The 13768-nt window shown below is 40.2% G+C and overlaps 1 protein-coding gene across 1 annotated transcript in view; it reads left to right on the forward strand.

The window, feature by feature from the left end:
* SCAMP1 (secretory carrier membrane protein 1) overlaps nucleotides 1-13768 on the forward strand; it is a 34909-nt gene that overhangs the window by 6681 nt on the left and 14460 nt on the right. Inside the window, exons 2-4 of the mRNA XM_009327254.1 lie at nucleotides 8266-8364; nucleotides 8642-8753; nucleotides 12425-12553. Of these exons, the coding sequence (XP_009325529.1) occupies nucleotides 8287-8364; nucleotides 8642-8753; nucleotides 12425-12553 (319 nt within the window). The 5' untranslated portion in view covers nucleotides 8266-8286. The remainder of the gene's footprint in view (nucleotides 1-8265; nucleotides 8365-8641; nucleotides 8754-12424; nucleotides 12554-13768) is intronic.

Consider the following 13768-nt stretch of genomic DNA (forward strand, 5'->3'; position numbering starts at 1 on the left):
ATTTTTGAGTGCCTCAATAGAAGAAGGACGTCAAACTATTAGAGTGTGTCCAGAGGAGGGTGACCAAGATGGTGAAAGGCCTTGAGGGCAAGACTTAAGAAGGAGTGTCTGAGATCACTTGGTTTGCTCAGCTTGGAGAAGAGAAGGCTGAGGGGTGACCTATTCGCAGTCTACAGCTTCCTCAAGGGGGGCAGTGGAGGGGGAGGTGCTGATCTCCTCTCTCTGGTGACCAGTGATAGGACATGAGGACATGGAATGAAGCTGTGTCAGGGGCAGTTCAGGCTGGGCATTAGGAAACAGTTCTTCACAGGGAGGGCGGTTGGTCACTGGGACAGGGTCCTTAGGGAAGTGGTCACAGCACCAAGCCTGTCGGAGCTCAAGGAGCGTCTGGATGACGCTCTTAGTCATACGGTTTAGTTTTAGATAGTCCTGCGAGGAGCAGGGAGTTGGACTCCGTGATCCTTATAGGTCCCTTCCAACTTGAGATATTCTATGATTACAGTGCTTTCTTCATTAGGTTCTTGATCTGTAGAAGATGATTTATAATACCTGTGCCTGTTGTGCACTGAATTGTGATCTTTGAATAACAACCTGGAAAAATAAACACATTAAAGCAATATTGAACTTCCACCATTTGAGGTAGATTTGCGCACTGACACTTTGTTCCCCTGTGCACTTATTATGAAGCTAAGATAAGTAATTATGAAAACACAGTAGTATACAAAAACATGTGTGGCTTTTTCTGTACTTAAGAAATGCCACTATATTTCAGCAACTGGCTGTATCCTGTGAATACAATGGCTGGAATGCAACTTTTGCTGGGATTATATTCTTAATACGTATATCAATCTAGCGGAAATTCTGGAGTGATACCTAGCAAAAATTAACAGCGGATGTTGAAGCAGATACTTGATTTTTCTTCTTATCTTTCCTTACTAGCTCCAACTCTCTTACAAGCTTTTCTCTCCGCTTTTTCTAACATCATGCACTAATTCCATCAAGTGATATTAAATAACTCATAAGTGCTGTTAAACACACCATAACATTCATGAATGCTGTAGACGTACTTACTGTAGCTCAAAACCAGCTGCTTTAGACTAGCCATGCTGGCTTTTTACTGCTTTGTCAAGTGTGCTATCGGGGTAAGACAGCCTTTAGAGAAGTGGAAGCTATTTTCAAAGAAAACTTAAAGAGCTTAAACTCTGCCATGCTAAGTGTGAAACTCTAAGGCAAGCTCAAAGCTCTGAGGAAAAACTTGTGGAACAACTTGGGAAACTTTCTTTCCTGGAAGCAGGAAGCTTCTGCCGTCTTTAAGGTTGTAAGAGTAGTGATAGAAGATAATGATGTAGGAAAAAGCTAAGTTGTTTCTTTACAGGGGAAGTGTCTTAAACTTGAATTCTCAATAGAATAGGCTTTAAAGAAGTGATAACTTGCCAGAAATAGGTAGTCCACTGAGCGTTAAGAAAACTAAGATGGAAAATTGCTAAAGCATGAACTGGAATGTACCTCAGCTGGCTTCATACCACAGGAAGGAAAAGTGACAGCTGTCACACTGACTATAGAAAAAGCTCTTAAAAGGATTCAGAAATTAAGAGGCCAGAAGGTACAAGTTCTTCACTGGGCAAGTAGGGGTGGGGGGATTGTGGAAAAGCCTACTAATCACAAATGGTTTTTTGTTGGTTGGTTGGGTTTTTTGTTTGCTTAGGGTTTATTTTGTTGGTTTTTAGCAGACCTCTACACAGACAGGGGCTTTAACCTTCGAACAGACATGGAAGTTGCCTTGACTGCTGTGTCATTCCTGCATTAAGTAATGGACTGTGGCACACAGATCTAACAATGTGAGACTCAGGGCAGCTGTTTCCTTGCACTGCAGTGCTTGAAATAATAAGCCTGGAGTGTCCTCCTTCATGTTACTACAGTGATACGGCTGTATAGTTTTTGAGGGGCTGAGGCCTGAGGGAAGATCATAATCCCTGTCATATTATTACAGAGTATCCAAAGGTTTACATGATTGTTAATCATGTACCATCCTTGTAAAAGTTATGGTAGCCTTTCAGTTGCAAACCTCCATGATGGTCCAAATAATCAAGTCAGTCGTACTGGTTACTGTAAGGATATGTAGCACGTGAGAGCATCTATTTCATTAAGGTTATATAGACTTTTTTTGGTTTGAAGGGAGTAATAAGTAAAAGGGAAAGCAGTAAACAAAGGCAGAAACACAAACCTGATAGATAAGTGATAACAGAGACAAAACAGAAGATCAAAACTCTTCAGCCACTAATTTATAGGCTTTGAAGAGGGTCAACCTGGACTTTTTAACTGATAAGAAAGAAGAAACAAGATAAGCATGAATATTATGGATAGTTAAGGCGAACCTGTAGGACTATGCAAAATTTATTAAGGAATATTTAGGGGAATAGTCAAAGATGTGGAGCAATTGGAGACTGCGGAGGAGACTAGAGAAGAGGATTGATTAAAAGGGGCTGGTTGCATGTAAGTTGCTACCAGTCAGTACAGTTGTCTGACAGCCATGTGCCTAATTGCTGCAGTTACTGTTAAATCCTTTCTTAACTATCTTTCTGTGACATTTCACTCTCTACCGCATCTGTGAGTGCTGCAAAGTCTGGGTGCCAGCAACTGGAGAGACTAGAGTAAGAGACTTAAGTGCCAGCAACATGGTCAGACCCCAAGTAGTAGTGGTCCATATGTCTGTGGTGTCAACAACTGAGCAGCTGGAGGGACCATGGGTCATAGGGCTCACATGTTTGAGGTGCCAGCAACGGAAGGGACCAGTGTGTTTTCCTCTGTGTGTATGTGTAATTCACTAGCAAACTTCAAGCTGGACTAGCTGGCAAATAGGAGGAAAACCTCTCTCTGAGAAGACTGAAAGTCTGAGCCAAAAGTGAGTAAGGGAGTCCGAGGTCTGGGCTTGGATATATGGCAAGCTGCAAGCCCGTGCTGGTGTTTGAGGGAGCTGTGAGTGTGGAGGTTGCTTGTGACAAAAGCGTAGGAGTACGTGAATCTTCTAGTGAACGTCAAGCTGGGCTAACTGGCAAACAGGAGGAAACCAGGTAAGAGAGCTCCAGATCCAGGCAGGTGTATCAGACAGTCTGAGGGCCTGCTGCTCATATCTGAGGGATCTGCAACTGTTGGTGTGCTTGTGAATCTAGAGTGAGGTATGTGCTTTCAATAGTGAGCTTCATTGCTGGAGAGGAGGAATGGGATATGACTCTGTGTACCTATGTTCCATGTAGTTCTGATAGTGTTGTGTGGGGGTGTTGTTAAAGGCAGTGCCCTGCCTGTGGCAGCTTGTGTAGCTGGCCATCCTAGCGTCCTTGGTGTGTTGTGGGTGTGTGTCTATTTGTGTGCATCCCTGGGATACGCACTCAACTTGCTACTAGCTGAACCTGCAAACAGGAAAGCAAGAGCTGTCTTCATCAGCCTAGAATGGAGAGCCCTCAGAGGGTCTCAGGGGGTGCTGGACTGGGCTCCAGCAGTTGGAAAGGAGGAGTCGCCAGGTCTCAGAGTCTGTTGGAAGTGGTGGTCTTTGTAACATCCCTTAACAGCTTTTGTGCCCCAGCCCCTATTGACTTTCTTAGGATTCCAGGATGCACAGCACCTGCTACAAAACACTGGTGTAGTCTCATTTCTTCCAGGGAGCACAGGCTCTTACCTAGGCATTGGGTCTTATACACAAAGGTACATGTTATTACATGGACAGTAGACAGCAAGTCTAATACCTTATAGATGGCCAGCTAGCATATAGTGGAACCTAAACAATGTAGAAATCTGAATCGGAAGAATCTTGTACATAATTAGTACCTTATATTAATGTCATTTATCATATATACTGTTAGCTAACATCTTTGATTATGTAGCTCTAGTGAGCTTTACGATTGGTTCCTTTATTCATAAGCATATATGCATGTTCCAGTCATTAGCAGCACTGCAGGCTGTTTGGACAAAATGTTTTTCAAGGGTAAATATTTTGAATTAATTGTTCAAATATTTTCTAGTCTGACAATCCACCTTTTTACACTGTTACAGGTAATATTACTGTTACAGGAGGGCTACTGGAGTCCTTGCTGGAGATTGTGAACAGTCTTGCTTATCAGTCTAGCAGGCAGCTGCTTATCAGTTATGCTTTCAAAACTATTTTTACTTTAGCCACAGAGCTACAATAATCAGACCTTTTTTTTTTTGGCTTTGTCCTGGTTTCGGCAGGGATTGAGTTAATTTCCTTCCTAGTAGCTGGTACAGTGCTGTGTTTTGGATTTAGGATGGGAACAAAATTGATAAGGCACCGATGTTTTAGTTGTTGCTAGGTAATGCTTACACTAGCCAAGGACTTTTTAGTTTCTCATGCTCTACCAACTGAGAAGGCTGGAGGTGCACAAGAAGCTGGGAGGGGGCACAGCCAAACTGGCCAAAGAAACATTCCATAGCATGTGATGTCATGCTCAGTACATAAACCGGGGAAAGCTGGCCTGGGGGGCCGCTGCTCGGGGACTGGCTGGGCATTGGTCGGCAGGTGGTGAGCAATTGTACTGTGCATCACTTGCTTTGGGTATTACTACTATTATATTATTATTATTATCATTATTATAATTTTATTTCAATTATTAAACTGTTTTTATCTCAACCCACAAGTTTTTCTCACTTGTGCTTTTCCAATTGTCTCCCCCATCCCACCGGGGGTGGGGGGTGGGTGAGCGAGCAGCTGCGTGGTGCTTAGTTGCCAACTGAGGTTAAACCATGACAGGCTTTTGTAGCATTGCTCTGGCCTACAATGCATAATGCATAAGCGTTTTTGTTCAGTAGCTTTTTGTTACTCTGGTGCAGGTTTTGTATCTTATGTTTGAAGCAGAAGATGATAAGACTCTTGATGGTTATTGTGCTGGTTTTGGCTGGGGTAGAGTTAATTTTCTTCACAGAAGCTAGTATAGGGCTATGTTTTGATTTGTGCTGAAAACAGTGTTGATAACACAGGGGATGTTTTCGTTACTGCTGAGCAGTGCTTACACAGAGTCAAGGCCTTTTCTGCTTCTCACACCACCCCACCAGCGGGTAGGCTGGGGGTGCATAAGAAGTTGGGAGGGGACACAGCTGGGACAGCTGACCCCAACTGACCAAAGGAATATTCCACACCATATGACGTCATGCTCAGCATATGAAGCTGGGGGGAAGAAGAAGGAAGAGGGGATGTTTGGAGTGATGGCGTTTGTCTTCCCAAGTAACCATTAGGCGTGATGGAGCCCTGCTTTCCTGGAGATGGCTGAACACCTGCCTGCCGATGGGAAGCAGTGAATGAATTCCTTGTTTTGCTTTGCTTGCGTGTGCAGCTTTTGCTTTCCCTATTAAACTGTCTTTATCTCAACCCATGAGTTTTCTCACTTTCACCCTTCCGATTCTCTCCACCATCGCAGGGGGGAGTGAGTGAGCAGCTGTGTGCTGCTTAGTTGCCGGTTGGAGTTAAACCATGACAGTTGTCTGGTTTTTGTAGGCGTTCTCATACAGGCCTTTTTCCTTACCACAGAACGCTCCAACATAAGGAATAACAGTATTAACTGTCTTGAACCAGCTTCATAGAATCATTTAGGTTGGTTAAGACCCTTAAGATCATTGAGTCCAACCGTTTACCTAACACTGCCCAGTCCACCACTAACCATGTCCCTAAGTGCCACATCTGAGGGATGGTGGCTCAACCATTTCCCTGGGCAGCCTGTTCCAATGCTTGACAACTCTGTTGATGAAGAAATTTTCTTAATATCCAATCTAAACCTCCCCTGGCGCAACTTGAGGCCATTTCCTCTTGTCCTATTGCTTGTTGCTTGGGAGAAGAGACCGACACCCACCTCGCTACAAACCTCCTTTCAGGTAGTTGTAGAGAGCAATAAGGTCTCCCCTCAGCCTCCTTTTCTCTAGACTAAGCAAACGCAGTTCCCTCATCCACTCCATATCATAAGACTTGTTCTTCAGACCCTTCACTAGCTTCATTGCCCTTCTTCGGACATGCTCCAGCACCTCAATGTCTTTCTTGTAGTGGGGGGCCCAAAACTGAACACAGTATTCGAGGTGCGGCCTCACCAGTGCCGAGTACAGGGGCACGATCACTTCCCTACTCCTGCTGGCCACACTAGTTCTGATACAGGCCAGGATGCCATTGGCCTTCTTGGCCACCTGGGCACACTGCCGGCTCATGTTCAGCCAGCTGTCGACCAGCACCCCCAGGTCCTTTTCCGCCAGGCAGCTTTCCAGCCACTCTTCCCCAAGCCTACAGCGCTGCGTGTGGTTGTTGTGACCCAAGTGCAGGACCTGCCACTAAGCCTTCAGTTGTCTTCATCCTACAGCACTGAGTCATCTTTCTTAGGATGAAAACCTTAAATCACCAAGCATTTCTGAGAAATGAGACCTCTCTGATATCTCACTATTATGTTAGGAGCTGATGTATAAGGTGGAAAGATAATTTTGAAATGCTGGAATCAGCTGATGTTGCTGAGATATGCTGCGATATCACACACAGAGGTGGACTTTACTCAGGTATGATGTGTTCTCCTCAGTGTATTGCATTTGTGCATTTCAAAAGATGGTTAGAAAAGATGCAGATAATCTGGCCCAAGTCATAATTTGCCAAGTTAGTGGTATTTAGTTGATTCCTGCTTTGTTTTAAGGTGCTTTTGTATTAAAAACATCACACTTCTCACTGTATTTTTGTTCTCGATCTCAGTCTTATTAGGAACAAGTGCTTCTTTGTCTTACAAGATCACAGAACAGGAAAGTCTTTCATGTTGCAAGCTCTATATAAAGAAAGAATTGTATTTTCCCCCCAAGCATATTTAAGAATAAAATAACATTTAAGAATAAAATAACATCATCGTAGCGCTACACTGATCTGCTTTGGTAAAGTTCAGTTGATAACTTCAATCTAGGCAGTAGCTTTTTTTCTTGGTTTGATAGCTCCTTATGGTTAACATTGTGTATGATAGGGAGATGTGGAGAAAGTCAGAGAAGATGACAAACGGGAATAAGGAGGAGAGGATTTAACACAAAAAAGAAAAAAGAAAAAAACTGAGCTACTAAAGCTTCTTGTAAGCTCTATTCTTATAGGTAGTGACCAAGTGAATGAACTGCCAGTGGTACTAAAAACCAGATACAACGGTACATACTGGTAGAGTACTTAAGCAATAGATTATGGATCTCGAATTGGAAAATTTATTATGGTACATTGCTTCTCTACTTAGCCAGGTGATACAAGCCTTTGTTAAGTAGAAAGCTCTGGAAGATATTACTAATAAATGGCATCGTGTTTCAGAATATGAATAGATCACTGTTAAATCCTGCAATTATCTTAAACAGTACCTGTCCTTACTCATATTCATGTCTGAACAAAATGAAAATTCTATTTACTTCCTGTTGATCCCTAAAATTCCATGTGTGTTTATGGCAAGTAGTGCAGTGTAAAACCAAATAAGCAGAACGCTGCACCACAGAATATAGTTAACTTCTTTTTCCTAAAGGTTATTATGCTGGTTTTGGGTGGGGTAGAGTTAATTTTCTTCACAGTAGCTAGTATGGGGCTATGTTTTGGATCTGTGCTGAAAACAGTGTTGATAACACAGGGATGTTTTAGTTACTGCTGAGCAGTGCTTACACAGAGTCAAGGCCTTTTCTGCTTCTCACACTGTCCTGCCAGTGAGTAGGCTGGGGGTGTGCAAGAAGTTGGGAGGGGGCACAGCCAGGACAGCTGACCCTAGCTGACCAAAGAGATATTCCATACCATGTGACATCATGCTCAGCATATAAAGCTGGGGGAAGAAGAAGGAAGGGGGGGACGTTTGGAGTGATGGCGTTTGTCTTCCCAAGTAACCATTAGGCGTGATGGAGCCCTGCTTTCCTGGGGATGGCTGAACACCTGCCTGCCGATGGGAAGCAGTGAATGAATTCCTTGTTTTGCTTTGCTTGCGTGTGTGGCTTTTGCTTTACCTATTAAACTGTTCTTATCTCAACCCACGAGTTTTCTCATTTTTACTCTTCTAATTCTCTTCCCCATCCCACTGGGGGTGAGTGAGCGAGCGGCTTTGTGGTGCTTAGTTGCCGGCTGGGGTTAAACCACAGCAGTTATAAATATTGCAGGCAGCATATCAGATTTTCAGTTTATCAGTAGCACTTCCTTTAAAACAACTAGATTGGTTCTTACAGAGTTAATGAAAAGATGTTTATTGGAATAGGAACCTGTTTCCTTATAATTGTCTCCTGTTTTCTTAGCCTCCTCCAGGAAATGTGAAAATGCCTAATGTACCCAGTACCCAGCCAGCAATAATGAAACCAACAGAAGAACCAACTGCTTACACACAAATTGCAAAGGTTTGTCTGTAAATTTCAGGCACTAGGTTCCTTTTAATTATAATTATTTAAATGCACTTCTGGAATAATGTCTTTTATAAATAAGCATTGCTTTCCTAATGATTTATGAAAATTAATACTGCCTTGAAGTAATCGGTTAATGCATGAATTCATGCAATATTATATTAGGTCAGCCTTCACCAATAACTGGAGATGCTTTATTATATAAAACAGACTTGGAATATTTATTTTGTGTTTGTATTTTTTATCAATATCTAACAATGCTTGTTTTGTTTAGGAGCATGCCTTGGCCCAGGCAGAACTGCTAAAGCGTCAAGAAGAACTGGAAAGAAAAGCAGCTGAACTAGATCGCAGAGAAAGGGAAATGCAGAGTCTTAATCAGCAGGGTGGTATGCATGAAAAAATACTTCTTTAAATTGCAGAAATTTCACTTTTTCTTAGAAACTGTTTTAGTTTTACAGTGACGTTGTGAAACAGGTCAAAGAGGGGGTTTTATAATCTCTTCAGGAAAAGAAAGTTTTATCTCCTGTGAGACAATGCATACAGTGAATAAAAACTGGCCTGGCCTGTGCAGATTTTCACTGTAAAAATTTTAAATGTGGCCTCTGTTACATGTTACTTTCTGCTATCAGCTATTTTTATTCTCGGTTAATATCTAAGTAATACTATTGAATAGAAATGAAGCATTTTGAGAAGAAGCAAAAGTAACTTCAAAAGTAACACCTCTTTGATTTCTCTCCTGTCAGTATTTATAGCTGTAGGAGAACTTTCCTGTTTTGAAACATTTTCTTGTATTTTGCTGTGTTACAGACATAATATTCTATGCAAATAGCAGTAAGATCTATTCTATTATTAATCTTTTATTAATTTTTTCATATGACACTTTGGAACCCATAGTGAAGATCAGTATCTCATTTTGCCACAAATTGTTTGCATCAGGTTTTGTACAGCGGTTTCACAAATGAGAAGATGTACGTCCTCTTAACTGAAGATGCTTTGCTAGAGGTAGATCTATGGGAATATTCCTTTTCAAAAGGAAAAACTACAGACTGAAGTTAGGAAAAAACCCAAAACAAAACACTGTGTGCAAGGCTGACTTTGTGTGGTCTTTTCACTTGTATCTAGAATTCTGACTGTTTTATTTCCATATGTGCTGGTTTTTTTGAATATGCAGTGGTACAATTCCAGATTGCCTAATTGCTTAGTAATTCAAATGCTCAGGGAATTTTATAGAAAGAATATTTTCAATTGGAAGGGACCTACAATGATCATCTAGTCCAACTGCCTGACCACTTCAGGGCTGACCAAAACTGAAAGAGTCTTATCAAGGGCATTGTCCAAATGCCTCTTAAACACTGACAGACTTGGGGCATCAACCACCTCTGTAGGAAGCCTGTTGCAGTGTTTGAACACCCTCTCAGTAAAGAAATGCTTCCTAATGTCCAGTCTAAACCTCCCCTCGTGCAGCTTTGAACCATTCCCACGCGTCCTGTCACTGGATACCAGGGAGAAGAGCTCAGCACCTCCCTCTCCACTTCCCCTCCTCAGGAAGATATAGAGACCAGTCATTTGCTAGGATTTGGGAATGGGGAATTGCTATTTTTCTTCTAAGAAAAAGAATCATGGTGATATTGTCCCTTCATTAAACCATTTTTATTTTCTCAGTATTTGTTCTTTTCAATCTCTCTATTAAATCTTGGTACCTCTTTTCCCAGATAGTGATTTTTTTTTTGTTGTTTTTTCATTTCATTCTGCACGTATTGCCCTTCTTCTAATTTCACTAACTTATATTGATGGTCTGGATTGATTACTTTTCTCTGCCAGGCTTTAGGGACAGTTTTGTTCATCTGTATCTTAGGGAACGTAACTCTGATACTCCATGCATGTTTCAGGATATTTCTAAAATCGGTATTTATTATTAGGTTGCAGTTGTTCATATCAAAGTGCTTGAAGAATCCATGAAGTATCTAAAGGATTCTTTAGGAAGGCTGAACAGAGAAGAGGGAGCTGTTAAAGCTTTAGAGAAGATAGTAGTTTTTTATCAAATGACTGTAAAAGGTGTTGCAAATCAGGAATTGTATATTGTGACTGAGGAGAAAAATAGTCTTTTCCTTTTGAGTTTTTTTTTCTTTTGCGCACTCATTTGAACTTCTTTGGAAACTTTGGAAAGTTGTCTTCATTGGAGGACAGGGTCTTTTGCAATAGTCTAGCTATTTGCATTCAGGTTAAGATGCTGGCTATACATCTAGGACACTGTTGTCATATGCAATTGTCTACAGTGCAAAGATCTTCAAGCTGGTAGGTCAGCTCAGCTCGATGCCTTCGGTCTTCTCTGTTCAGGTCCTGTGCAGCATTGCATTTGAGCTAATTAAAATGTGCTGCTTCCTATTTCAGCTAGTTCATTTGGGCATGCCTGAAAATCCCTTCCTGTGCTTGCATGAAGCTAGTTTGGGGGTGTCTGCATGCATAGTGTAGGCATGCCATTGAAGTTACGTTAATAGGTCTTGAGGTGGTAACTTATGTTGAATGAAATAACTCTGAGCTAGCTCTTTGCTTATCAGGATACAATCTTGGAATATGAAGTATCCAAAGTGAATTTAGAAAAAGACCATTCAGTTTTTGGTCTCAAACTGTCTCACCAAGCTGTCTTTCAGTTTTAATAGAAAATTTTGAAACCTGTACCACAGCAGCAGGAAAGTGCATGAAATACAATTCTTAAATAATAACTTGAATTTTTGTAAGATAACCTGAATTTTTCCATAACTCTGTCTTGAAACTATTAGTCCTGAGAGAAATAACCATATGTTGCAGAATGAAGATCTGAATTATTATCAGATATTTTTCACATAAGAAATCCCAAGGTAGTTTTTAATATGGATGGGAGTATTACTTGATTACCTTCTGTATGCTCCCTCTGCCAGTCCCCTGCTCTGAAAGGCTTGGTGAAAATTTCAGTAGAAGAGGCAGAAAACTTAACAGATACTCAGTGCTTTGGACCTGTTTGGGCAGAACTGACAGCCTTCATCTTGTCTCAGTGGGGAAACAAATAAGAAATAATGCAAGTATGTAAGCATTGCAAGTTTTCTGTTTTTATCAGATGAATTGCTAGTAAAGTTATGGTTGAAGATAGAAATTGCAAGCAAAACCTGTCAGAATTTCAAATAAAGGTGCCTTTAGGTTAGTCTCTAGTTCAGCTGCACTTTTGGAACATGATGATTAATGTATCTCTTAGCATTTCAAATTCTGGATGCATTGTAAAGGTTTGTTGCAGTTATTACCTCAGCTGAATCTCTGAGTCTGCGCTTGGTATGACTTGCGTTCGGCAGAATGTATGCTCTAGCCTGTGAGCAGCTCAGCATACAGGAAATCAAAGTGTCTGATACTGTGTCCTTTGTGGTGTCATCACTCCGTCACACAACTGTATCAAAATACAGTGATGCTGTAGGGCATCTTCTTGATTAAAAAAAAGTAGTTTAGACCATTTCAATAGCTGCCTTTCTTGAGGCTTATAGGCTTTTAGGTAAAGCTTTGACTTCTATATTGGGAAGCTTCTATAGCTTCCCAACTATATTGGGAACTAATTCAAAGTGTTAGAGACAGCCTGGTGTTAAAAATACCAGGATTCTGAGAATGAAAAATGCTTTTCAGTCTCCAGTCTTTGTGTTCAACAGAGTATGTGAGTATGGTGGGACTTTAGGGAAAAGTGCATTTAAAAGTCAAGGAATTCTGAGAAATTGTTTTTCTGCCCATATCTGCTTGTTTTGTGAAGAATTCTCTTTTCTCATTACTTTATAGGAACTGTCAGATGCCTCCTTAGTCTTTTACATAGATAAAGTATTGTACTTTCCTTGATCAGTCTGCACTTCATTGTATTTTATTTCTGAAGTTTATTTTCAGTATTGTGTAAGGAACTCCTGGGTTTTGGTAGCCCAAGCTATCCATACGCTTGCGAAACTCATGTGTAAAACAATTTGAACAAGTCCAAATGCATATCTCTTTCTAGCATACAGAGATTAAAACTGTATTATAAAGCTCTTTTTTTTTTTTTTCTGTTTTGCAGGTAGAAAAAATAACTGGCCACCTCTTCCTGAGAATTTTCCAGTAGGTCCTTGTTTCTACCAGGACTTTTCTGTAGACATTCCTGTAGAATTCCAGAAGACAGTAAAGATTATGTACTATTTGTGGATGTGTAAGTATTTTTTTTTTAAAGAAAAAACAAAGTGCATATTCAAACTTGATGATACATACCTGCTACTTTGGCTTTTGCAATATCTGTAATGAGAAATTGTTTTAAATCCAGAAGTCAAATGTTGAAGTGAAATCTTTTTGTTAGCTTCAATTTTAAAAGTATTGAATTATTTCATGGAAACTTCCACAGAAAAAAAGGAGGAGGATTATCCTAAGGCAAGTTGGTTCTAGTACATTGTAGTTTTCTGTTTGAAGTATCTCTGTTGTTGTAAAATGAGATTTGACCATTTACTAACTTAGAAATAATTTTACTGTTTTTAAAATCAGCTTATATATTAAGAAATATAATTCACAATCAGTGTTAATAGACTTGTGAGTTTAAGAAGTATAATATCCATTTGCTTTAATATACATAGTTTTATATAGTTTAATATAGTTTTTAGTCTATAGTGGAGACAACATCATTTTAGTCTATTTAAAAAAAATAGTGTAAAGTAAATTAGCTGAAGAATCAGTCCATGTTAAAACTATCCTTTGTATGCCAAGAATGCTCTACACCATCTTTGTGGGGTTGATTTTGCCCTCATTCAGGTGCTGTGTTTTGACTGGAGAAGTGCTGGATGAACCAAATGTACAAATGCCACAACATTTGTTTCTTCTGTCTTGTCCAGTGTGATGAGAGCCTAATAATTACTCTGAGACCGAGGAAATTCCAAAGATTTAGGTGCTTTGATGCCTTTAATATATTTTTAGCATACTAAAGGAATGTGAATTTCAGAACTTTTCTGTATTTTTTCAGGGCTTCAGATTTAGTTAGCAAATCTCCGTAATTTTACCTGTTAATCTGGTAATCTTATTACTGTGATTGAACCATGTAATTGAAACACATAAAATGAGCAGTCAGCGTTGAATCAAGTGAATTCCACTTCATCATAATCCACAGCTTTCTATATTTGTTGCTGGGTCATTAATCTTCAAATAAGCAACTAAATCCACTGTAGAATGTGTGACTAGTCACTCTCGTAAATCTGACAGACATTTGAGATTTATATGAAATCTAAGATCAAGTACTCCAAAATTTTAGGAAAGTTACTAATTCTGGCCATTTGCAGGACTGAGTTCTGAAAGTGCCGTATGTTTCAAACACAAGGTGAAGTTGGGCAGTGAGAATTGGAATATTAATACTGTTTTTCTTTTTCCTTCTTACAGCAATAAA

Source organism: Pygoscelis adeliae, unplaced genomic scaffold (genome assembly GCF_000699105.1).
Source record: "Pygoscelis adeliae isolate BGI_AS28 unplaced genomic scaffold, ASM69910v1 Scaffold26, whole genome shotgun sequence".
Taxonomy (NCBI): domain Eukaryota; kingdom Metazoa; phylum Chordata; class Aves; order Sphenisciformes; family Spheniscidae; genus Pygoscelis; species Pygoscelis adeliae.